We start from the raw sequence: 26839 nt of genomic DNA on the forward strand, positions 1-26839 counted from the left end.
CAATTTAAGGAAGATATTGCTAAGATTTTCATGATTTTTAAAACATAATCTTGGATAAGGGGAGGAGACTTTTTAAACAGAGCACAGAAACCAGAACATATTATGGGGGTGGGGGGGAATGCAAAATGTTTACCAAATAAATATTAGCAGAGGGAGAAAAAAAATGACTGAAGTCAAAAGACAAATAGCACCTTGGGTAAAAATTGCAAAACACATGATGAATAAAAGGCAAGTTTTCTTAATATATAAAAACCTCATTCTAAGAGCTTTACTATAACTAAGGATGGCTAATGTGGCATGATTATAGTATTTAAACATTAGAGAGGTCTACCTGTTTGTCAATAGAGGATTGGTTTAATTAAATGTGATTATCTTTTTATGAAATATTATTATGCAGCTGTTAAAAATTATTATCCTAGAAAGGTGTCTGTGATGAGCTACTAATTGAGGCAAGTACCTTGCAAAGTAAAGTGTATAATGTAATCCCGTTTTATTGAGAAGAACAAATCCTCGATACCTGCACATACCCATATGCTTGTATGCATGTAGATGAGAACATTGGCTAACTAGGCAGGCAGGAGACATTCTAGGAGGGTAGGAATACAGTATGAGCTTCTTCTCCATTCATCATTGCATTGTTTCACTCATAATAGTACACATTTCTTAAAATTTCATTTTGAAATTTGTATAATTTTTAACTGTGTATTTTTTTAATTTATAAAAAATAATAGAAGTGGGAGAGACAGTGACACCAATACATAAATGAGACAAGTTTGTAAACATATACTTCTTAGAAAAAGATTGCGCATTGGCCATTGACCATCAGAAGCTCAAAAAGAGAAATGCAAATTAAAATAGCATTAAGATGTTATTTTTTTACCTAGATTGATCAAGTTCTTAATTTTTTTCTTTATATGTTTCATATTTTTATTGAAGTCTAATTAACATACAATTTTATATTCGTTTCAAGTGTATAATATAATGTTTCACCATTTCTGTGCCCATCCTCATCTGTCACCAAACATGTTTACAGTCTTATTAACTATTTTCCCTATGCTGTACTTTTCACCTCCATGACTTACTTATATTGTAAGGGGAAGTGTGTATCTCTTTAATCCCCTTTATCTATTTCACTCATCCTCCTACCCCTAAGATTTAAAAAAATTGAGAAGTGCCCAGAGTTAGCAGCTAGGATATTCTCATGCGTACTCAGAGGGACTATGTATAGGGACAAACCTTTTAGAATATAATTGGGAGGTGTTTATTAAATTTAAATATATACTTTATCACCTGGAAATTCCACTTGTAGGATTTTATTCTGGAGACCTACCCATGAATGTGCACCATTGTTTAGAAATAGCGAAACTTGAGACCAAAAAAGTGATTAAATAAGTTACTCTACACCCACACACTGGAGTACTGTGCAACTGGAATGAGGCAGAACAACTAAATACTTCACTTTTTCATGAAACACAGGACATAGTAACATGTATAGTATACTTCCATTTATATTTTTAACAAGTTTGTCTAGTGACCATGTACTAGGAAGTTTTGGGAGAGATTCCAGTAAATTGGTGATTGATGTTTATTCAGAGATAATAATAGTAGGATCTGAAGGAAGAGACAAATTCATTTCCACTGCATAATCTTTTGTTGTTGTTTTTTTTACTTTTTTGCTATATGCATGTTATTTTCATGATTTTAAATAATTTCAGGATTACCATTGCAAAAGAAAAGTTTCTCACATTGAATAAATTGATCTTTATAAAAAACTAAAAAAATAAAAGGAAAATTAAAATGATCAGACCTGGCTTTTTCCTTGTAATTGTGAACAGTGTGGTTATTATAGACAAATCAGAAAAACAGAGCTCATGTTTTTCTTTGTCTTGCCCTCTTCTGCCTCAGTCTTTGCCATCTTCTTAAAAATAGCATCAGTACCCACCCAGCTGCTAAAGGCAAACAACAACAACAACAACTAGAAATCATCCTTGATTCCTGTCTTCCCTCATCTCCAAATCCAATACTTCTGACAACTCTTCCCTCCAGACAGAGCCCAAATCCCTCCACATCTGTCCATCTATTGGCACCTAGTCCAGACCACCATCTGTTTTTTGCCTGAATACCTGTTTGCTTGCTTACTTCCAGTCTTGCTCTCGTATAGTCTATTCTTCCCACAGTATCAAGAATGAACTCTAAAAATGCAAATGAGAGATCATCACCTCCTTTGTAAAACCCTAGTGACTTTCCATTGCACTTAGAATAAATCCAAACGCTTGCTCTGGCCTTACAGTTGCCTTTATCAGCTTGCTAGTGTCCCTGTCACTAGAGTCCCCTGATTATCCTTCAGCTACACACCCAGCCTCTTTCTCGCACACTTTACAGCATCCTGCCTACCTTAGGGTACTTTCAGGAGACACTTCCCAGTCTTTGCTGATACGTTCATTTTTATCTCACTGGTCTCAGCTTGAAAATCTTCCCTCCAACATAGTCTTTCCAATAAACCCATCAAAAGAAGCTTCCGTGTCAGACTCTGTCACATCGTACTGTTTTATTTTCTTCTTAGTGCTTAACATTACAGGAGAATCATGCCATTTTTCACACTGACATTTCACACTGACTGCTATTAACTGAAGTAGGTAATCTTAAATTCCAAGAATGTGCATTTTCCCCATGGGATACAAGAGAACATTTTCATTTTGAATGGAGAGATGGGGATAGCCCATAAACATTGTTATTGTTCTTAAATTGGCATTCAAGAAACAAGAAGGCACTCATCAAAGCTGTAAGATTTATTTTGTAGCAAGAGTAGCCTCAATCCATAAATCCTTGGAATGCTTCTTCTAGTTCATTGCTTTATCTCACAGCAGTTCATTTCAGACCAGATCTATCTGGAAAGTCTGGTCTTAGTCTGACTTAGTCTTAGATGAATTTGTCCTAATTGACACCTCTTCCCTTCCATTCTGGATTCCTCTATTTCTCAGAGATTCTTTTAATGACATCACCAAACCCCATCCTCAGTGACTTAAGAACACTAGTGTTTGGGGCCTAATTACTACACAGAACTTTCTGGGCCAGCACTGTACCCTTATTGGAATGTAAAGCTCAGAGTCCATTAGCCATAAGGTAAAAAAGGAAGGTATTTTTTCCTCTCTTTTTCGTTCTTCCTTTCTTTTTTATTTTTATTTCTTTTTTTAATTAAAAAAATTTAATATTTATATTTATTTTTGAGACAGAGGGAGACAGAGCATGAGTGGGGGAGGGGTAGAGAGAGAGGGAGACACAGAACCTGAAGCAGGCTCCAGGTTCTGAGCTGTCAGCACAGAGCCAACGTGGGGCTTGAATTCACAAACCATGAAATTATGACCTGAGCCTAAGTCGGACACTCAACCAACTGAGCAATCCAGGCGCCCCTCTAACTTTTTCTTATAGGTGAAATGGATGATTATCATTTTCAATTTCAAAGCACTATTTTGATGTTTTCATTTTAGCATTTTATAATGTTCTCTAAGAATTTACCAAAAGCTACAGTTTTTTGTGTCAGCACTCCTTTATTTCCTTAAAGGTAGAATAAGAATGATTGTATGGCCTCAAGATGCTAGACTGATGTTTTCATTTTTGCATTTTACATAGGTAATGCACATTAAACAAACATTTTTAAAAGCTACAGATATATCTGCCAACACTCATATATCTTCAATAGTTCTTCTAGATAATAGGTAGTTTTACTACCAAAGCTCCTCCAACTATTTACTCAATATTTTGAAACATTTTTAAATTTCAATATTAGCATCAGGAGGCTACCAAAAGTTCAGACTATGTAAACTACCCACTTTGATTATTCTCACTTTGTAAAAGTTAGTGTTGTTATATGTTTCAGTATCTTTTTCCTATAACATAAAGAATCTTAATTGCTTGAATATATATGAACATGTGAGTTAAAGTGACACATAAGAGTATCAATATATATAAAATATTTTAATTATGAATAATAAACCTTGCTTAAAGTAATTCCTGAATTTTGTAGGGAACATATTGATTACAGTAATGTTAGAAATGGACTTGCTGCTGAAATATATAAATAAAACAATCATCAAATTATTGTACCTGTGTGAATATCTGTAGGGGTGGGAGGAAGGCAGTAAAGAAACAGAATTGTATTTATTGTCTTTAGGTCTTATTCTCCGGTTAGGAAGATAAACTAAAGCATGTAAAAAGTTAAATAACAGAGAAGATGTCACAAGGCAGCAGATAGCTAATTATACACAGATGATCCTTTAGCACTGACTGCATTTATATAAGGATGTCATTGAGGGCCACACAGAACAGACGCGGATTTCAACCACAGTGGCTCCTGTTCCGTTGAGAAGGATACCTGCCTTTATTGCTGAGTCTTCCTCAACCTTGTACTCTTCCTCCTTATTCTTACTCACCTCTTAGTTCTGTCATAAGACAAGAGAATTTTTCCTAATCTTTATGTTCTTAAAACCTGAGTTGCCAAACTGTTTCATAACACAGTATTCTACAGCCTCTAAACCATAAGTTGTAGGCAGAAGGCAGGGAAATGAGAATGAAGTCGTTTGATAGTTTTATTCTCCAGCATCTGTTCAGAGTAATCTCTGAATCTGTTTGTTCTTACCACAAGTTATGCATACTTGTTTGTGATAATTCTTTATGTAAAAGTTCAAAACCCAGAAAAACTACTATTTTAAATTATAAAGTGGTTTAATTGCCTACCTAGTTTCTTTTGGTTGGTTAGAGTTCTATTCAATGTTAAAAGAAGTAATTTGAATTTACATAATGCCTCTTAAAAGAACACATTAATTATTGGCCCTGATCACCTAGATTCACCTTCACCTATTTTCTTGAACTTTCTCACTGTTAACTCATCATTTGGGTATTTGAATAGTACTTGTAGCATTTAGCTACATTTTGCCAATACAGGCTCCTTAACTTAGCATTTATTTTATTTATTTTCCTTTAAAAAGAATCTATTGCCCACTCTGAAGTATGGTGATAACTAATTTATTAAACATCAGAGAATGAATCTTTCCCAATTACTCTCAAGTAGTTTAATACCTGGAAAAAACATACAGCGAGGATCTGTTGAACTTGGTAATGAAATATCAATGTGCTTTATATACCATACTAGTCAGAGGAAGCTCACTTTCTTTCATAAAAATTTAATTAGACCCACTTGATTTCTTTGCCGAAGACCTCTGAAGAATGCCCAAAGGAAAACCAGAATGGTTCTCCAAAAACTGTTTTGCTTCTACTCAGGTGACTGGACAAAAATTTAATTGAGTTGCAGCTGATAACCCAGCCCTCCAAAATTTCAGAACAGACCATCTCGACCAGTAAGATGCTGGAAGGATAAGTAAATCTAATCAATCTCCAAGTAAAGCCAGACCCTCCCATACATGCTCACTGAGAAACCCCATTAATTTTGTTCAACTCCAGGGGAGCCTGGGTGGCTCAGTCAGTTGAGTGTCTGACTCTTGATTTCAGCTCAGGTCATGATCCCAGGGTTGTGGGCCCGAGCCCTGAGTCAGACTCCATGCACTTGTGCTTGAGATTCTCTCTCCCTCTGTCTCTCTCCCCCTCTCACAGTCTCTTGCTCCATCTAAAAACAAAAAAAGAAAGAAAAAGGAAAAGTATTTCAACTCCAAAGTCAGGTTGTTCTTTAGTAAATTGAGGATTTTTATTTCAATGATCCTTTTCTAAGCCTGTATTCCAGATGAAATCATTATCATTCCCAAAACTCTTGCTTATATATACTGTGCTTACAGAGAAAAGTTATCTGAAATTTGAAAATAAGGCAAAAAGGTGGGTATGCTATCATGTCATGTTAGGGTAAAAGATTATCTAGAGGATGATATTGAATTCAAAGCACTATATACTATTGATTAAAGGTCCTAGAGTTAGTGAGGTTACATGTGCAATTGTAGAATTTTGATGAAATATAGATTTTGTAGAGATGCAAATATTTTGTCTGGTGGAAAAGATAATCCAAGAGTTACCGTTTATGATGCTGTTGTACATGACCTAGCATTGTGGGTAGACTAGAGGGGCTCTCCTAGCATTGCCTAAAAACAACCAGTTTCTCAAATGCTCCTTGATTGTTTTGTTATCTTACTGGTTCCTTTATTGAACCAATAAAATATTTGTCATCTGAAAAAACAGAAAACCTTAGCGTGTTTCCTATAGTGTTTCATGTTTACGTTGTACATGTGCCACGCTCTCAATAAATTATGGTCGACTTACTGGCTCATTCTTACTTGACTTTGGCAAGATGTACCCCCAGAGTACTTATGTTTTAACCTGTTGAGCAAAATCATTTAATATTATCCTCTTATACTTCAGAATTTCTGCCAAAAACTAACATTAGTTTTGGCATAATTGATAGTGAACTGTTCTTTCCCAATAGTAATTGCTCCATAGCTTCTGCTGTACCTTAAGATCAGTGGTGGCAGACTTGTAGCTTTCATGGGCCACATGAAATTTCCCTAATAATTGAGAGGCTGGCTTTAGGTTGCCAGTGTTTTTATTTCATAAAAAAACAATACCAAAACATAACCCTGCCTATTATCATCATTATCTCATTGAAAAAGGAAAAGCTTAACATCACAAAAGTGAGAAGGACATTAAAGTGGAATAAAAGACAATCATTTAAATTGAATAAAATTTAGCTTTCATAATAATTTACTGCCCTGTCCTTGTTTTTCTCATTTCATTCACCATATCTCAGCTCTTAGAAATCACAACTTCAGATTACTTCAAGTTTGTGGTAGAAAACTTGTATCCAGACTAGAAAGGATATTTTTTTCTTAAATTGTCTGTAAAAGGGCTTGTATGTGGTAACTCTAAATATAGGATTTTATTATTTAGCTACAAGTTAGGGGTAGGAGCCAAAGACATAGACCCTTCATTATTTTTTAAATTTCATTAAATGAAGCATATATTAAATACCTTTGTTTCTTGGCACTGACCTAGACTTTGGAATTAGACTTTGGGTGCTTTATGAATAAAGCATCTTAGAATCTAGAAGGGAACAATCCTGGCTGTCCTGGTTACAGAAAGAGACTGAAGAACAGAATTTGAAGAATTAAAAGCCTGGAATCTGCACTGATTTCATTTATCTTGATCCATAGATGATCCATAGACCCATAGAATGAAAGGCAAATAAATAAACATAGCCAAATTTCACTGTATTATGAAACTGTATCCACTGTATTATGAATTAGATCTTAATGGATCTTAAATGATGTCTTAGAATGATGATATCTGTTAAACTCTTACAGTAATGAAGCAGTTGTTTCTAAATCTCTGGCAAACTAATATTAGTTGCCATTTCTGAAGATGGAATATAGTATCCCCTATTCCATCCTGAGGTTTATTAGAAAAGTGTCTGGCTATAAATGTTTATTTGTGGTTCCTCCATCCCCAGCTTTAAAGGACTTGATATAATGATTTACAGCAGATGAATTTAAGATATCCCAAGAGCTCTAGAGACTACCAAATGTGGCAAGATATAATAGGTCCACACTTTTAAGAAATAACTCTGTAAACAGTAGACATTTATGCTTCCAATACGTATTCCCAAATCCATCTTCATTATCGGTTTCGACAATTAAATTAACATCTTCCAGCTGGAATCTGTGTAGACATTTTTGCGTGAAAATTAGTTAGCTTTAAAAAGAACTAGACCTACCACCAAATTATTTATAGTGACAAAAGTAAAATGAAAATAAAGTGGTTTCAATGTCTATCAATAAATGTATGTTTAAATAGACTAGAGTATAACTGACCCTCAAACAACATGGGTTTGACCTGCGTGGGTCTATGTATATGTGGATCTTTTTCCAATAAATACAGTATTGTGAATGTATTTTCTCCTTATGATTTTCTTAACATTTTCTTGTCTCTAGCTAACTTTATCACAAGTAAACAGTGTATAATACACATAACATACAAAATATGTTAATTAACTGCTTATATTATCAATAAGACTTCCAGTCAATAGTAGGCTATTAGTAGTTACATTTTAGAGGAGTCAAAAGTTATACATGGATTTTCAACTGCACAGGAGGTCAACCTAACCCCTGTGTTGTTAGAGGTTCACCTATATATCCATTCAGTCAGGTACTATTCACTCAAAAACAATGTACATTGATGGGTATGGGAAAAGTCCATGAAGAATGTGATGTATGTCTAAAAAAACATGTAGAATATGATTTTTTAAGTACAGTAAAGTAAATGTATGTGCATGCTCACACATCCTAAATGCACTACAATGCTTTCTAATCAGTATTACTAGCCTTTTAGGAGTGTTCCCCAAACCTAATGATAGGTTGCCCCAGTTTACCCAATAAGTGGATAGAAACTGCATTCAACTTATTTGCAATCTCTTGATAATGTTTAGCAAGGAGATCTTACTGAAAGGACAGCTGGAAAACAGAATTTTAGCATCTTTGGACATGTGGAGCAGATTATTTATGGAACTAGAGAGGCCTTCTCATCATTTACATTTTTTTTATTTTTTTAAATGTTTTATTTATTTTTGAGAGAGAGAGAGAAAGAGAGAGAGAGAGAGAGAGAGATAATTAGCAAGGGAGGCACAGAGAGGGAGGGAGACACAGAATCCGAAGCAGGCTCCAGACTCTGAGCTGTCAACACAGAGCCCACCGCAGGGCTCGAACCCATGAACCATGAGATCATGACCTGAGCCAAGTCAGATGCCCTACCGACTGAGCCACCCAGGCGCCCCTCACCATTTATATTTTTTGCAAACCCCAACCTCTGCTCCAATCCTACATAGTCAAATACAAGGACAGCAGTATTGACAGTCAGAATAAACTAAAATAATAAGTATTTAGTTTCAATTCTGTCAAAAGTAACTACCCATAAGAGGGAGCAAGGTGACTAATTTTAAAACATTGTTTTGGTCTTTGGTTAAGAAATTTAATGTGCATATTCTTTGGAGATTTAACCCACATGCTGCTGTTCAGAGGCAGTAAAGCATGAATAGTGAATTAATTCAATCAAATGGCTGCCCTTTATTAGCCATCATTTCCCTGTGGGTAGCCTTGAGGGAAGTAGTCCTCCCCAGCTGAATTTTGTATGGATGAGCTATAGTAGAACCTTGCCTAGTCCTAGAATGCCAGTCCCCTGGGATTATTAGTCCAACTCTCAGTGAGGTCTTAGATGACAAACTTGAAAGATCAGCATTGTGTGAATCTGTTCAGGAAGGAGGCATTTGTAATAAGTGAAGCTGAAATTGCTTAATCTCAAAATCAATTAGCTTTGGGAATACAGTTAAATGAAACAATCGTTCATGAACTTTTCTAATTATTCTTTCCTAATTTGTGCTAAAATCCAAAAGGAATAATATTGGATTATCTGCTCTTTTGAATTAAATATCCCTGTGTGCCTCTCTATTTGCATGCATAAGTAACGCTTTACCATAATATACAGAATGTGGGGAATTTTTTTTCTTCCAAAACTTGCTAACTCCATAGCCCAAAGGAATAACCCATATTCTGGACTTTGAACTTGAAGGGCATTTGTTTACTGATCAGCTAATCAGAAATTATTCAGGCAAGAATCCTCAAGACAATAGTTTATTGGCCCATTTCCCATTGTGCATAGAACAGCAAGCAGTAAGGAAGAGTAGATTGAAAGTCATAGCTAATCAAGACTGTATAACTATGTAATGCTTTGTTTATATATTCATCTGACAATTTTTTAGAATCATCTCAGTTCTGTAAATGCTTTATTTGTTTCATTTGATTATAGTAAATAGCCAAATGTATTTTTTTAATGATCTAAACTATATCCGGGCAAACATATCACTTTGGGTACCTCAATTTAAGATTATTTTGAAGAGATATACCATCAATCCAGAACAACCCTCCAGCTACTTGATTCATTACAAGCTCTAGGAGGAGTCAGCAAGCAGCACTCCCTGGGATTCAAGTGTGAATAGATTAGCAATATTAGAATGGTAGTTCCTTTCTCTGGATATTAGCCATTCCCAGGAGAGAGGGGAAAAAAGCATAATGTCCACTGCTTATGAGAGCTATGAGGTCAGTAAATAATTATACCTTCTTGTTTTTTATTGCAATAGGATGTGGGAGTATATTAACACTGCTTAATAAACTACACTCAAGTTGTACTCTTTAAAACAACAGAATAGTATTTCACATTTTCAAAAGAATCATAGTGACTCAGCTTTTAAAGACATGTTTCTAGTTGTGATTGCCAAAATCAGTTATTTTTTGTTGTGATGTTTTATCTTTAAGGAATTATTACCTTTGTAGAATACTAAAAATTTTAATTAAAAAGAATTTTTTTCAACACATTGAAAGATATGTATTAAATAATACTCCAATTTAAAATAGAAGAACTGGGGCTTGGAAGAAACAGAAGTAAGTGAAATTAGAGTAGTACAAAAGTTTGAAGTTCTGTTCCAGGATTCTTTGAACCACATACTTGGCAGCTTCCCAAATCACGTTAATTGCCTTTTTGTGTATACATTTCCATATGCTGACTCATCATTTGGCTTATAATGGTTATAATGCAATCATTATAACAAGATTGGGAATATTTAAATATTCTTCCCTTTTATGCCTACCTGATGGAACTAATAGTTTCTGAACACAAACTGTTATTTTGTTTTTAAATATTTTTCTAAAGTATTATTAGTGTTTAGAAAATAGATAAAGATAAAATAAAGAACACCATGACTGCCTTTAAAATACTGTAATAACAGAACTGAAATTAAAGATATTTTAAATCCCCTACTCTCTCAGATGAGACTGATCTTGACCCAGAGGTCTAGAAAGCTTTAGTGTTTGGAATCATGGGATGCCCAGAGTATCCTGACCCCCAGATCAAAGGAGCAGAACTCTCTCTGCACTCATTTCCCTTTGTCATAAACCCACCATTTTGGTGTCAAATGCTCAATGTTTGTATATATCAGTTTAGAAATTAGAGCCATATAAATATATTGATTCCTCAATAGACTTAAAATTTAGAGACCTTAGAAATCATTCTATGAGTGTCCAAAACTGGTTCTGATTCAGTACACATTTGCGGTACAAACAGGCAGCCATTTCCCCCAGTACGCACATTTTTTAGCTGTTATGGCTTATGTTGTGTGCCCCACACTCTTCCCCAGACCAATCTCTAGTCATTGCAGGTTTGCCTAAGAAAAGGTAAGTGACCTTATTAAATGTCTAGATAAAACGATACTCTCTCTGACTTCTTGAAATCCTTCTCTCACTTATATTTAACAGCCAGCACAACTATTGATCTTACAGTTTTACTGAAATACATTAATTCTGTAGGTTGAAAGAATGGTAATCAAAGCCATTCTTTCATATGAACATACCATGTATTCTAAACCCAGCTTTCTTCCTGTTAGTGTGACATATCCTTTGCTAATGCTTTTACTGTTCTTGCTTCCTATATAATTAAACAGTGATAGTGAAATGTGCTGATTTCCTTCTGATATGAATGTGCAAAGGAGAAAGAGGGAATATATATAATCCTTTTTAAATCTTAACTTTTTTTAACATATTGAAATTTTTTCAGTGTATCTCTGATTTTCTCTTAACCACATTAATAGCAGGAAACAAACACATGGAAACAAAAGTAATTTGAATTTTAGATTAGTACATATATACTACTTGAGTTTCCCAGGTGAGAGTGCTGCCACACCCTCATACCCTGAACTGAAAAGAACCAGTCTTTGAAGATCTGGAAACTGGGCTGCATTCCTAGCACATTGTCTTTTTCCCTCTCTAGGACAAAGTCCTCATTCCCTCTTACCTTGATATTGTGGCTTTGATTTTAATAGTTTCTATAGAACATAGAAACTTTTGCTTTTGCTTCATTAGGCTTATTGACTCGGGTCAGTGATGGAATGGTTGGAATTTAAAAACATATGACAACAAACTAATGACCAATTACTATGTGCACTTGCCATATGTTAATAAAATTTGAAAGTAGTTGTTCATCCTATTTGGATGATTGGCTATTGCTTTTGTCTAAGCCAGCCATGAAAATAGAAACTGATTTACATTCCTAGAACTTAATAAATGTAAGGCATTTTTAAAAATAAATAAATGTGTGATTTTCAGACCTCTTTTATTTCTGTTTACTTTTTTATTGCGTTTACTATAAACCTGTGTTAGAAGATAAAATCTAGGTTTGGCTCTAAAAAGAAACAGAGCAGGGAGGAAATCTAGGGGACACCAAGAGCAGTATTCAGATGGAGTCAACTTGGAAAGGGAGGAAAGTGAGAAATCCATAAGCCTCCAAGACCTGGCCCAGATTGAACTTCGTAGCCTTCTCTTCCCTTCCCTCTAGTCACCAGTATCAGGAGCTTCTTCCAGTTCCTGACTAGCCCTTCTGTGTGCTCTCAATATGCAGATGCTCCCTCTCATCATTCTTCCTCACTAAATCTTATTCATTCTTCAAGAATCACTGGGGAGTCTCCTGCTTAAGAAGTCTTCTGTGCCCCTCTGCCATGTAGGATTATATGTCCTGGCTCTCAGGTCTCAGAGACCTTTTCACACATCTATCCTGGCACTTACCATATTTAATTGGAATTATCTATGCCTAGGTCATTCTCTCATACTATAAGGTCTTTAAGGAAAGAGTGATCATAATCATCCTTTAACCCAATGCCATACATAGTCCCTGGCAAATGGTAGGCATGTAATAAATCCACATTTGAACAACAACCAAAACGTGGGTTTTCAGCTTTCTCCATGGGGATTTATTGGTAAAATCCTTGACTTGACTCTTTATTTCAAATATCATGTAAGTCTTGATGTTTTAAATGGTGCCGCAAAAATACACTGTGCCCAAGAGTCTGACCATGTCTCCAAAGTTATTTTATGTGTATTTGTGTGTATGTATATTTAGGATTAACTCTTTTTAGAAACCATTTCTCCCAGATGAGCCATGAGGCAATAATTTTGGGAGCTCATGCCTTTTGACCTCTTTCAGATTTGAATTTCATAATTGTGTTGAACATAGATTAAATGGGTCAGAGAATAAGTGAGTGCTCTGGAAAATATACTTAGAAAATAAGTAAAATAGTGTAAGGGAAAACAAAAGAAAGTAGTAAGTGGAGGGAGGGTTTGGAGAAAGATTCAGTGAGTTTATAACCAATGAATCAATGAAATGTATATCAAAGAAAAACTTTAAATATAATGTGAATGTCTATAATAGTCCATGGAATCTCAGGCTGAAATTAATTAAAATGTTGGAAGGCTTTATGTGGGATTTGGAATATGTTTATATTCCACTTGGAATGGGTATGTATCTCTATATGGCACCTGTTCCTTCCAAAATATTTGTCTGTTCATCAACAGCAAGGACATAGCAACTTTTTTCTGACTGAAGTCTACATTGATTTTCAATTTGTAGACAAGAGTCAAAGCCTGAAACCCATAGCCAAAGCCAACAATGCTGGATATTTTTAAATATCCAGAGTGGACTATCAGCTGAGATGCCATTATTCAAAATCTGTCTCTTTCACTTCTTTTATTTAGAGCTGCAAAAATTGGCAATAGTCTGACCCATAACTCTTCAATCTCCTCTCTTCTTTAGTGGGATTGGAAGGAACTGGCCCTGGGCCTCAGGAGGCAGCAGTATTTTGGCAGAATTTGGAACTCTGCATTTGGAGTTTCTACACTTGAGCCACTTATCAGGAAACCCCATCTTTGCTGAAAAGGTGAGATCCTCCAATATACCTTGCATTGCAAAGCTGCACTTGTGAGAAACAACATCCTCTCCTGGACAATTTAGTAATTTTGGATGTGGAAAAGAACAACCAAGTTTAATATAGTTCTTTATGATGTTTTGTTACACGCGGCATTTCATTTTACCAAACAGTAATCCTGCAGCCTTTTTATGGCATCTTCTAACTCTGTGTGAGGCAGCCTGTGATACATGTCTGCTTCTCTACACCTCAAGCAAGTCTCTTCACCTCTCTGAATTTTTTCCTTATCTAAAAATATATAGGTGTGTGTGGGACTGTATGAACCACGTATGTGACTTTTTAAACTCAAAATATAAATTAAATTTGAGGTAGCAATTGAATCTATTTCTAATTTGCAAGAAACAAACCCATAGACATTTGGGTAAATTTATATTCGGCCCAACACTTCTGCCCTAAGCTTTCACCCCATCTCTCAGCTCCCCTTTACAGCAAGATTCTTTGGGAGGGTTGTCTCTGTTATCCCCTCTTCTTGTGTCCCACTATCTTGAACACTTTCCAGTTAGCTTTTCTCCCTGCCACACCCATCTCAGTGACCAGTGAGCTCCACATTACCAGGTCTGGTGATTATTCTCACCTCCCAATTTCATCACCCTCTCGGCATCTGATGCACTTGGTGACTTCTCCATGAGATACTGATGGGGTTGCAGGCTTATGGTGCTATCTTGGTTTGCCTCCTTCCTCAGTGGAGTGCTTCTTCTCAGCCTCCTTTGTTGGATCTTCCTCAGCACCCCAATCTCTAAATATCTGAAAGCCCCAGGACTCAAGCCTGGGCCTTTTTATGTTCACTCTCTACATTATTTCATCCAGTCTCATGGGTCTACATGCTATCTATGTGCTGTGGACTCCAAATTTGTAATTCCAGTCCCAACATGTCCCAGACTCTCTCTCCAGCATTTCCACTGAAAGATCTAAAAGAGAGCTACTACTTAAAAAAAGCCTCAGACTCAACCCCCAGACCTGTTTCTACCTCAGTCTCCACTATCTGAATAAATGAACCCCTCCGTTTACCCAGTGGCTCAGACCATTAATCGGAGGTCATCCAGGCTCAGGCTCCTCTCTTTTTGATAGACCTTAGGTCGAATCCATCAGGAAATGCTTTGGCCCTGTTCTGTGACTCTGCTGCTACCCTGTTCCAGGGATCTGTCTTCTCTCACCTGAACTCCGCGGTACCCTCAGTCACGCCCATCCTGCAAGAGCACCAGACTTAAATGGCTTCCCATCACGCTCGAAATAAAATAAGCCCTCATTTTGGCCCACAAGGCTTGCATGTGGCCCTGGTTACCTTTCTCCTCTGCTTTCTGACATTCTCCCCTTTGCTTCCTCGCCTCCAGCCTCAGTGGTCTTGCCAAACCCACTTTCTCCTCAGGGCATTTGTACTTGCACCTCCCTCTGCCTAGGTTGCTCTTCCTCCAACTTCCCGCATGGTTGTTCATTTGATTCTTTAAGTTCCTGCTCAAATCCCCTCACGTCAGCCTCCCCGGCCATCCCTGACTCAGCGTGCAGCCTCACCACCTCACATCAGTCTGTCTCACTGCTCTCTATAATTTTTTCACAGCCTTTATCGCCACCTTGACATATTTATGTGTTTATTATCTGTCTCCTCCCACAAGAATGCAAATTCCAAGAGGGTAATGACTTTGTTTATCCACTGATATATCCCTAGTTCCTTCTATGGTGTCGGGCAGATCAGTGTGACTGTATTCACTTACTGAGATTATTTTTGTAAGCCAGTGGCGACTGTCTTTGTGCTAATTCTAAATTCTTTCCTAACATGGAAAAATGTAATGAAGAAAGAGAAGAATGGCACCAAAATTGTTTTTTAGATTTTCATAGTAACATTTCATTTTCTGTTGTAGGTAATGAATATTCGAACAGTGCTGAACAACCTGGAAAAACCACAAGGCCTTTATCCTAACTATCTGAATCCCAGTAGTGGACAGTGGGGTCAATGTAAGTCAAAAGATTAGACTTGTTTTAGCTCTTTATGGTATCCAGCACTGTTCTAGTAACAGAGAGAAGGAGCACAAAAAAACACAAATCTTTTTGAGGAATGTTTCGAAAAGGGGAAAGTGGGCATGGTTCCTTTCATGAGTCTGTTGTAAGACAGACTGTGTTACCAGGGAACTAGGTGGCTTATTTTTCCTGGGTAACTGTGAGCATGATGACATTGTAAGCACATTTAAATTATTAATCAGGAAGGGAAGATCTGATCAGGTTGTGTGGGGATGTTAGCCTATAACAAGCTGGTCATGTGGATAGAAGAAAAAATTGCTCCTTTGCGCTATTAACTATTAGCGTTTTGTACAAGAGTAGCTGGATCATTCTACTTTGTAGCGTTTTCTTTTTTTCTTTTTTGGCTACAAGACGAGAGGGGAACCTGAATCTTTAAGGGTTAGGAAATTGAAAGAGCAAACAGGGTGTTTTCTCTACTTAATTTTAAGCCAGCAGATAAAGGTTTCTTCCCAGTAGAATTATCTTCAGATTAGGAGAAAGTATTATGCAAGAAGCCTTCACTTCAGATCCCTTAAGGACTTTGATCAGTGTTACGAAGACTCAGAGTAGTTGAAAGAAATGTTCTTAAGTTGATTTGGAGAAAAAAACCTGGTAGATTAACGCAGCAACTAAGACCAAGTGCAGAATACTAAGTGAGGTGCCTAACTGTGCTGGGGATATTAGCAATGCCTTACAATTTAATTCCAATTTGAGTATTTTCTTTATATTAAAAATTATATTCTTAGATGATTATGCCTCACTGTTACTTTAGAAGTACTTTTCTCAAAGAATAATTTAGTAGGGGAAAAAATGTGCTAAAGTCTGTGTTTGTAATGCCTATGGAAGACAGACATCTCAATGCTGTTTAGACCACAAGACCATAATCATGGTTGCCACTTAACCTAAGTGTGGTTCACATATACTGCACCTTTCAGGAGGTCCACAAGGTCAGAGCTATTTTTATATTAATACTAAGGCTTTCTGCCACCTTCACTGTGCTGATATTTGCACTTCTGTTGCAAAAGCAATGGTGGGTAAAACTACTGAAGCCACAGAGAGAACCATGGTAGAGGAGCCAGAGAGTACTAATCATGGTATTCCTCATCGACAATATAAATAAAAATATGCCAGAGGCACTTATGAATAGTTTTAATGAAAAAAATTACCTGTTAAGTTTATTTATTTGTTTTGAAAGAGACGGAGACCGTGCAAGTGGGGGAGGGGCAGAGAGAGTGGGAGACAGAGAATCCCAAGCAGGCCCCTCACTGTCAGCACAGAACCCATGGGGAACTTGAACTCATGAACCGTGAGATGGTGACCTGAGCCGAAATCACAAGTCAAAAAAAAATCATTGAGTCTGGTAAATCTCAGCCATTGAGTACACTTCTTTGCTGCATAATCGAAAATAGTGTTTGCCGCATAGAAAAGCACTTGTGTGATTGTTCGAGGTGCAGGCTGAACCAGCCATCGATTGCTCCGTGCAGTACCATTTTTACTTGAAAGAACAACTGAAGACACACTTTGGTTGTTCAGAATTGGGTAACTCGTAGACATGTTCTCAAAAACGAGCCTGTCACTTCAAAGAAAACTGATGGTGTCGGTGCCATGACAGAATTTGAGTTTCTAAATGAAAATTAGAATTTCAGGAAATGTGTATATGCCGCCATGACCTTGATGCCTTTAACCAATACTTAGAGACATTTATGATGAGATTGGTGTTCATATTAATAAATACAGTTTTTGGATACTGTATAGTGAACTGTGTCAGCATTCAGAAGATCCACATAATTCAGTGAACCAGTATTTTCCAAATGACTAATGCATGCAATTACAAAATCATGTCAGAAAGAAGATCCATTCAAAGTGCAAGATAGACCAATGGATTTTAATGTAACAGTACAAAAATTCATTGATGTGATTTCTAATTCCACCTTACAACCAACCTTTAGAACATTTTTAACCTTTGGGGCACCTGGGTGGCTCAGTTAAGCGTCCAACTTCGGCTCAGGTCGTGATCTCACAGTTTGTGAGTTCTAACCCCACATCAGGATCTGTGCTGACAGCTGGGGGCCTGGAGCCTGCTCCGGATTCTGTATCTCCTTCTCTCTCTGCTCCTCCCTGCTTACACACTCTCTCTCTCAAAAATAAATAAAGATTAAAAAAAATTTTTTTGACATTTTTAACCTTTAAAAAACGATTTGTCAAGTTTTATTTTAGTATCAAAGAAAAATATCCATACTTATCTAGAAAGATTCTTTAAATACCTTTCCCTTTTCCAACTATGTAACTGTGTGAGGCTGAACTTTCTTTGTGTATTTCCACCAGAATGACATACAGTAGTGGACTGAATATACAGCAGATATGAAAATCCAGCTGTCTTCTGGTATAGCAAAAATTTTAAAGATTTTCAAAAATGTAAATCAGTGTCAGTCTTTTCACTGATTTTTTTCTTTTGTAAAATATAACATGTTTATGAAAAAAACTTTGTTAATATAATGGTTGTATTATTATTTTAAATGAATAAAATATTTTTAATTTAAATATTTTAAATCTAGTTTCCAATATGGTAGATATTTATAGATATTACATAAACAAGTTATTTGGAGTATTTCTTAATTTTTAAGAGTGTAAAAGGGTGCTGAGACTAAAAGTTTGAGGACCAGTAGAGTATTTGAAATAAAATAGAATTTGAGTTGCTTTCTGAGTACAAGGACCAGAGAAGATTCTCTAAAAGGACAGGTAGTTTTAGCATTTTTCCTTCTCATGAATGATTTTAAAAATTGAAAAAAAAAATTATCTTTGATTGACTCTTTTCTTCCTGTGATTTAGAAGCCACTGTGAAGAGGGACAAAAAGTATCAGTTGTACTGGAATATTCCAGCTTCACCTTCTGCGTTACCAGTATATTGTGTATTTGGCCATGTTTCCCGGTACAAAGGGCCCTTTATATTTGGATTGCTTATGGGCCAATTTCCTGATGGCAGACAAATAGGGTTGATGAGTCTCATGTCCGTTTCGCCTTCTGCACCTCCATCCTGTGTTCCAGCCACAAGGGAGACCCATTTGTTTTTTTCATTCTTTAATCAAGTCCTGCTTGGGCATATCCAGGTCCTGGTTTGTGCTGTTTCCTTGGCCCTTTTACCTCTCTTCTGACTTTGCCAACATCCAGCTCAATTGCCCTTTCTTCTGGGGGACCTTCTTCTTCAAGACCCTGGTTGTAATTTGTTAGCACCCACTTGCCTTCTACTCGCCATCTTCTTCCCCTGCCCCAACACTTTGAGTGCTTTCCTGTCACTGTCTTTTTCAAAATGATTTGTATACATCCCTGTTCCTAGGGACCCAGAACTTTTGAGGCCAGTGACTTTGCCTTAGTGATGTTTGTTAGCCCAGCACACTATATCTTGCACCTAGTAGGTGTTTGCTTACTTGAATTTTGTGAATCCTCATGCACTGTGTATCCAGTCTGTCTTTCTGTCTCTGCTTTTAATAATGGTTCTATTTATTCTCCTTTAACAGTTGCCCCTGCTCCTCAGTTGTGGCTGAGAGACAGCATCAGGTCCTGGTCACTGATAATACAAAGAGATCTTGCAACTGTTGAGGCCAGTTCGGACTCTGTGTCTATAGACGGAAAATTATCGTTCTCTCTTGATTAATATACATATAGTGTCCCTTGCATCATTGGGGGAATGCTTTGAGAAGTTCAGATTCAGATGAAGTGTACAAATTATTAAACATTAAAGATACTGAGTATTTAATCCTTTTTGTCTTGATTCTTTTGCTACTCGTTTTATCTCTTTAAGTATTATGAATCCTTTTATGGGACCTATTCCTCTCAGGAAGGAAAGAGTAAATTGCTTTCCATAGAGAAGAGCATAATATTTGAGTGACCATAGTACACATTACGTTTAGAACATTTGGGAATAAAAATACCATATATGTTCTTTCTAGAAGTGGGCGGTCCCTTCCTGCTGATAAAATCGAGCATGTTCTGTCCCACACCCACTAAATATTTACACAGAATTCTGTTGCCAACACAAACAGTCCTCCAGACTGGGGGAAACTTAGTGAGTGATATTCTAAGTTATCAAAAAAGCTTGCTCTTGTTTCTCCTCTATGTTCCTTTATTTTGATTCTTTCCAAATATGAAAAATCTATAGGCAGGAAATAAAAATATAGAAAATTATCTGGTGTTTACCAAAATTAATTAAAGCAAGTATATTGTTATGTAACCCTTTTTCCTTTTTTAAAAATCATCAAATGCCCAAACTTGCTTCTTCCGTCCATTATAGAATCATAACCCGAGGGGGAAGAAAATGAAGCTGCTTCTGGCTGTTAGCTTTCAACTCTCAGTGCTTGAACTCTGAAGGGCATGTCTGGATCATGGCCATCATTTCCTATTACTTCATCTAGACCTTGTTATTTTGACAGTAACCAGACAGTGATTTTCTTTACCATGCATCACTTGCATTTGTCTCCTGCAATCATGTTTATAACAACAGGGCTTGTTATTGATGAGATAGTACTTAGTGTATTTAGTTTGTAAATGTCAGAGGTTTCTGTGGTAATTTATTTAGGAAATTGCAAAGGTCACTTCAAACACTGCTGTTTCAAGAATCTGCCTTACAATTGTAAAAACACTAATTTTACATCAGAATTAAAACTGTAAATCTGGACATTCTTACAATAATAAAAGTCATATATTTCACTACTTACAAATATAGCCCTGATTGGGTATAGTCCTTACAAGAATTTTGCTTTGTTCCTCAATTGTTTACTGAGTACCTGCTATATGCAAGCTACTTTCAGGGGCTGATTATGGACCAGGCAACATGGTAGATCTAGTCCCTGTCCTCCTGGATCATGATCTTGTAGAGAAGACAAAGAAGAAATTCCACCATCTTTTGAAATTGCCAAGTGTAGTAAACACGTGTTATCAAAAAGTGTATAGTGAGGGAACCCAGTGGGTGAGGGTCAGGGAAAGAAAGCATCTTTGAGGAAACAACATTTGATCCTAGACATGAAATATGAGTAAGAGTTACTACTGAAAGGGAAAGGAGTCAGGGAATGCACATCAGGCCCAGAGAACAACGCCTTTAGAATTCCTGCAGTAGAGCCTGCTGGTTTCAAGGGAACAAAAGAAGAGCCATATGGCAAGAGGATAAAAGCAATCAGAGCAGAATTGATGGTAATATGTGGAAGATGGAGACCACGCAGGGCCTCTCAGTCTCCGAAGACCCAGGATTTGAGTCTTTGCCATTGAAGGCTTCCAGTTAGGGATGATCCAGTTCACATGTCAAAAGGGTTATTCTGGTATTAATGGGGGAATAGTTTGGAGTGGCACTACCATTAGAACTCGGTGTGATCATCCCCAAAGGCAAGGGAATTAAAAGCAAAAGTGAATTACTGGGACCTTATGAAGATAAAAAGCTTCTGCACAGCAAAGGAAACAACCAACAAAACTAAAAGGCAACCAACGGAATGGGAAAAGATATTTGCAAATGACATATCGGACAAAGGGCTAGTATCTAAAATCTATAAAGAGCTCACCAAACTCCACACCCGAAAAACAAATAACCCAGTGAAGAAATGGGCAGAAAACATGAATAGACACTTCTCTAAAGAAGACATCCGGATGGCCAACAGGCACATGAAAAGATGTTCAGCGTCGCTCCTTATCAGGGAAATACAAATCAAAACCACACTCAGGTATCACCTCACGCCAGTCAGAGTGGCCAAAATGAACAAATCAGGAGACTATAGATGCTGGAGAGGATGTGGAGAAACGGGAAACCTCTTTCACTGTTGGTGGGAATGCAAATTGGTGCAGCCGCTCTGGAAAGCAGTGTGGAGGTTCCTCAGAAAATTAAAAATAGACCTACCCTATGACCCAGCAATAGCACTGCTAGGAATTTACCCAAGGGATACAGGAGTACTGATGCATAGGGGCACTTGTACCCCAATGTTCATAGCAGCACTCTCAACAATAGCCAAATTGTGGAAAGAGCCTAAATGTCCATCAACTGATGAATGGATAAAGAAATTGTGGTATATATACACAATGGAATACTACGTGGCAATGAGAAAAAATGAAATATGGCATTTCAGCAACGTGGATGGAACTGGAGAGTGTTATGCTAAGTGAAAAAATGAAATATGGCATTTGTAGCAACGTGGATGGAACTGGAGAGTGTTATGCTAAGTGAAATAAGCCATACAGAGAAAGACAGATACCATATGGTTTCACTCTTATGTGGATCCTGAGAAACTTAACAGGAACCCATGGGGGAGGGGAAGGAAAAAAAAAAAAAAAAAAAAAGGACGTTAGAGTGGGAGAGAGCCAAAGCATAAGAGACTGTTAAAAACTGAGAACAAACTGAGGGTTGATGGGGGGTGGGAGGGGGGGGGGTGGGTGATGGGTATTGAGGAGGGCACCTTTTGGGATGAGCACTGGGTGTTGTATGGAAACCAATTTGTCAATAAATTTCATATATATATATAAAAAAAAAAGAATAAAAAAAAAAAGAATAAAAAAAAAAAAAAAAGAACTCGGTGTGATGATGGAAATGTTCTGTATCTTTCCTGTGCAGTACAGTAACCAAGGACCACATGTAGCTGTTGGGCACGAGTATGGCTGAGGAACTGAATTATTTTATTTTATTTTAATTAATTTAAATGTAAATAGCTGCATGCTATCGGAGTAAAAAAGGCCAAATAATTGGGCACTGAAGCCTTGGAAGCAGGGGCTATTGGTAGCTTCATCCAGGATCATATTGGTGAGGACAGAGGAGTGGATGGATTCAGGAAATATATAAGAGGTGAAATTAGTAGAGTTCAGTAGCTCACTGATAAGGAAGAGAGAGAAGTGAAGAATGACTCTCTGATGTCTAACTTGCACAGTTGGGAGGATGATGGTGCCATGTTAGTGAGACAGGCACCAACAGCAGAAGGTAAGGTTGAGAAGGACAAGAGAATAAATTCAGTTTTAACCTGTTTAATCCTGTCCCCACATAAGCCTCCAAGTGGAGTTGTCAGGTAGGTGTTAGGAGAAAATTGTCTTGTTAGCTGTGTAAAAACGGGTTCACTTTTATATGACAAAGTCAACACAAAGGTCTTATTTTAAAAAATAGTTATGTTGGGGTGCCTGAGTGGCTCAGTCGATTAAGCATCCAACTTTGGTTCAGGTCATGATCTTATGGTTTGTGAGTTTAAGCCCTGCGCTGAGCTCTGTACTGACAGCTCGGAGCCTGGAGCCTGCTTCGGATTCTGTGTCTCCCTCTCTCTCTGCCCCTCCCCCGATCTCGTCTGTCTCTGTCTCTGTCTCTCTCTCTCTCTCACTCAGAAATAAACATTTAAAAACATTTTTTTAAATAGTTATGTAAAACTAGGTGTGAGTTATGAAACTTAAAATGCATATTTCCAAAATAAGGCTGCTTTATTAGTGCTTAAATTCTCTATGAATTCTAGAAATGATATTTCAAATAGATTATGTCTCTGTTTTTGTAGGCAGATATGCTTGAAAAATTAAAGTATTAATTCAAGCAGTAGGCAAAAGAGTACATTCAGTGTCACAAGGTAGAGAGCAAGAAGTTCCAAGTGCGAGACCGTGCATGGGCTATGGAGTCAGATGGCACTTACCAGTGATGCAATCTCATTTAGCCTCACTAAGCCTTAATTTTTTTCACTTTTAATGAGGATACTTACCCTATAAGTTGCAAAATTGTGGTACTGTATGTAGTAGATGTGGCATAATAAGTGGCAGTAGGGGAGGATCGTAGGAATGGAGTGTTAGAAAGAACGTCTCCTGCCCTGTCTTCTTTCTTACTGGCCTCCCTCAAAGGATTTTGACCTTATAGGTTGAAAACACTAGAAACTTTATCTAATCATCATCATCATCATCACCATCATCATCATCAAAGAGTCTGAGGAGCTTCATTTTATCATATGCCAGTCCTTTTTAAGATTTGTTAATACTCATAGTATTTGACATACTTTAGTTATGTTAGTGAAAGCTAAAGCAATTAAAAATTTATTTGAATATATACCGTGAAACATTTTAATTTGGTAGTTTTAACTAGAAAAACAGATTTTAGGAATTGAGGTTGATTATGTATTTTTTATCTTCATGTTTACAAAACTACCCTGGTAATTATTTAGAGTATATCACATTAGTTAACAGCACATCTGCTCGGTTCAGAATATCTTTCTGAAAACAAGAGATTTGTTGGAATTTAAATGTAACATCGAGTTGCAGTTGACGTAGGCTTTTGCATCCTAGTTACTAATGTGATTTTGCTGCATTATCTGAGTTAAAGCCTGAATCACTCTAAAATTCATTTTCCTGTCTTTGCAGATCATGTATCAGTTGGAGGACTCGGAGACAGCTTTTATGAATATTTGCTAAAGGCGTGGTTAATGTCTGACAAGACAGATCTAGAAGCTAAGAAGATGTATTTTGATGCTGTTCAGGTAAGCCCAATATTTAAATCATCTTTGCCACTAAAATAACTTACAACTTGCATATTAATCAGCATTTAATGGGAAATGGAATACCACATGAGTGAATTACAAAGTATTTCCAGTTAGGCTGAGTTCAGTGTCTGCTAATATAACAATAGTAATCACACTTGGGTTTCATTCTAACGGGGCAGTTGAAAGTGTTTTATTTTGCATGAGTCACAAAATCATGAGGAGGAATAAATCCTAAATTGTATTCTGAAAATTGACAAAGTTAAAATTGCCCAAGGAGTGTCTGGATGGCTAAGTCGGTTAAGTGTCCAATTCTTGATTTGGGCTTGGGTACAGATCTCGTGAGATCAAGTCCTGCATCAGGCTCCACACTGGCAGTGCAGTCTGTTTGGGATTCTCTCTGTCTCTGTCTCTGTCTCTCTCTCTCTCTTTATCAAAATAAATAAATACACATTAAAAAAGAAAGAAAAAATAAAATTTCCCATGATTACAACATCCCTAATGGCTACTTCCATTTCAAATAAACTTATCTCCAGAGATAAATAGACAGCACTCTCAAATAAAAATCCGAACTAATTAATAGTTTCCTATGATCCTTGTAATGGAGGAGCAATGAGAGGGAAAAAATATTTGTTGAAATGCCTACTGTGTGCTAAGTAGTATGTTAGGCAGATACTTTAATTTTTTTTTTATCGTTTATTTATTTTTGAGACAGAGAGAGACAGAGCATGAACAGGGGAGGGGCAGAGAGAGAGGGAGACACAGAATCTGAAACAGGCTCCAGGCTCTGAGCGGTCAGCACAGAGACCGATGCGGGGCTCGAACTCACGGACCGTGAGATCATGACCTGAGCCGAAGTCAGACGCTTAACCAACCGAGCCACCCAGGCGCCCCTAGGCAGATACTTTAAATGAAGGATTTATTTGTTTCTTCACAGTAGTTTAGATATTATTTACCTGGTTTTACAGATAAGAGAACTGAACCTTGGAAAAGGTTGATTGTGGAACCAAAAGTCAAACTAAAATTTGTGTCAACACATGTCTCTTTTTACCTCACCACTATGGATTTATTTGTGAAAAAGAATTTCCATAGTACATTTAAGTATGAGCGGTAAGTTAGTAAAGTAAGTTCGAAACTGCTCTGCAAAGTCTATAGGAGGTAGCCAGTGTAAGAGTGAACGAAGCCTCAAGCAAATGTAAGCTTCAGTCAAAACTGAAAATAAAATTTGGAAGTATAAAAAACTTTAAAAGAAGAATATTGTTTTATATAAAATGCTTGAACTCATACCCAACTTTTCAGGAACAAAGTTTTTTAGCAGAACTCAGTACATTTGTGATTGATAAGTGTTTTATGTGGTAACCCATTTTCTTAATATTAATTATTATCAAGTCATCTCAAATAATGTTATAAACTTATGGCTAAATCCTCAGAAAAATGACTTTTTTATTGACTCCTCAGAAACTTTTTTATAATCAAGAATATTAATTCATAGGGGAGAAAAGTGGAAGTTTATAATTCCAATAATGTAGCCACTGTTCTAAAATTAGTCTCCCTGAGAAGGAGGTCTGGGTAATTTAGACATAGTCCAATTTATTCATTGAAATATAAATGCAACTTACTTTGCTCTGGTTGTCCAGATTCAATATTACTGTGGTTCCCTCCCAAGATCAATAAGAAGCATCACTAAGTACAGCAGATATGACTCTTTACTGCCTGACATACAGGAACCAGAATGCCTTAGTACATTGGCTTTTGTTTAGCACACTTTTAATTAAGGTGCATGATGAACATAAAAAGCAAAGTAGGATATGGTTCACATGGCCTTTTCCAGGTTTGTTTCTCATCATTCCTATGAGGTTTCAGGTTTTAAGCTAGGGAATTCTTCTCCATACCATATGGTTTCCAGTGTGTCATTTTTTTTTCTTGTTATCCTGGCAGATATTTTAATTATTCTAATCTTAAAAAGGCCCCCTAAGATCTTGAAAGGTAACTTTAAAATGTTCTTTGAAATATTTTCCCCGAGTTTCTAGACTATACCCACACAGTTTTTAATATATTGTATTTAGACAAACCATGGACAGGAAAATCCATTAAGAACAAATGAAGTAAAGTGTTTCCTGTTTCTCTTAATAGTAAAAACATTTCCAATTCATTGTATTTTCAACATAGAAAGCAAAGCCAGAACAATTACATTTCTGATTTTGAGAAGTAACCATGTCTCATATAGCAAAGTTTCTTTCTGCTAAACTGTAGTTTAAAAAAGCGTTATTATTAAGGAGAGAGTCCTTTACATTATTGTTCTGGACAGTTGAGTTACTGCGGATATAGTTCTTCGATTTTAGCCTCAAGTGGATTTTGGAAAGCACTGAATCCCAGCATGGTCTGTTTTCTTTGGTTGTTTTAATAACAAAATACTTTGTGCTTTCAGCTGGCTGTTAAGTTCTTCTCTAGAGACCACACTAAGAATGCACAGTGGTGGATGTTCATTCTTCCAGAGGTCCATTAGAATGAATGGTAGCTGGGCTGATGATGTGTTAGACATTTAAGTTTGTAAAGGTTTCATCACACTAATTCTTTTCAAATATGGAAG

General features: G+C 36.8%; 1 protein-coding gene across 1 annotated transcript in view; it reads left to right on the plus strand.

Moving 5' to 3' along the window:
• The window catches only part of MAN1A1 (mannosidase alpha class 1A member 1), a 170134-nt gene that overhangs the window by 127286 nt on the left and 16009 nt on the right, over nt 1–26839 (plus strand). The window contains exons 6-8 of the mRNA XM_047102417.1: nt 13621–13744; nt 15649–15742; nt 24134–24249. Of these exons, the coding sequence (XP_046958373.1) occupies nt 13621–13744; nt 15649–15742; nt 24134–24249 (334 nt within the window). The remainder of the gene's footprint in view (nt 1–13620; nt 13745–15648; nt 15743–24133; nt 24250–26839) is intronic.

The sequence above is a fragment of the Lynx rufus genome, unplaced genomic scaffold (genome assembly GCF_022079265.1).
Source record: "Lynx rufus isolate CCGP_SWC_20201006 ecotype Redwood Valley unplaced genomic scaffold, mLynRuf1.p SCAF_6, whole genome shotgun sequence".
NCBI classification, from domain to species: Eukaryota; Metazoa; Chordata; class Mammalia; order Carnivora; family Felidae; genus Lynx; species Lynx rufus.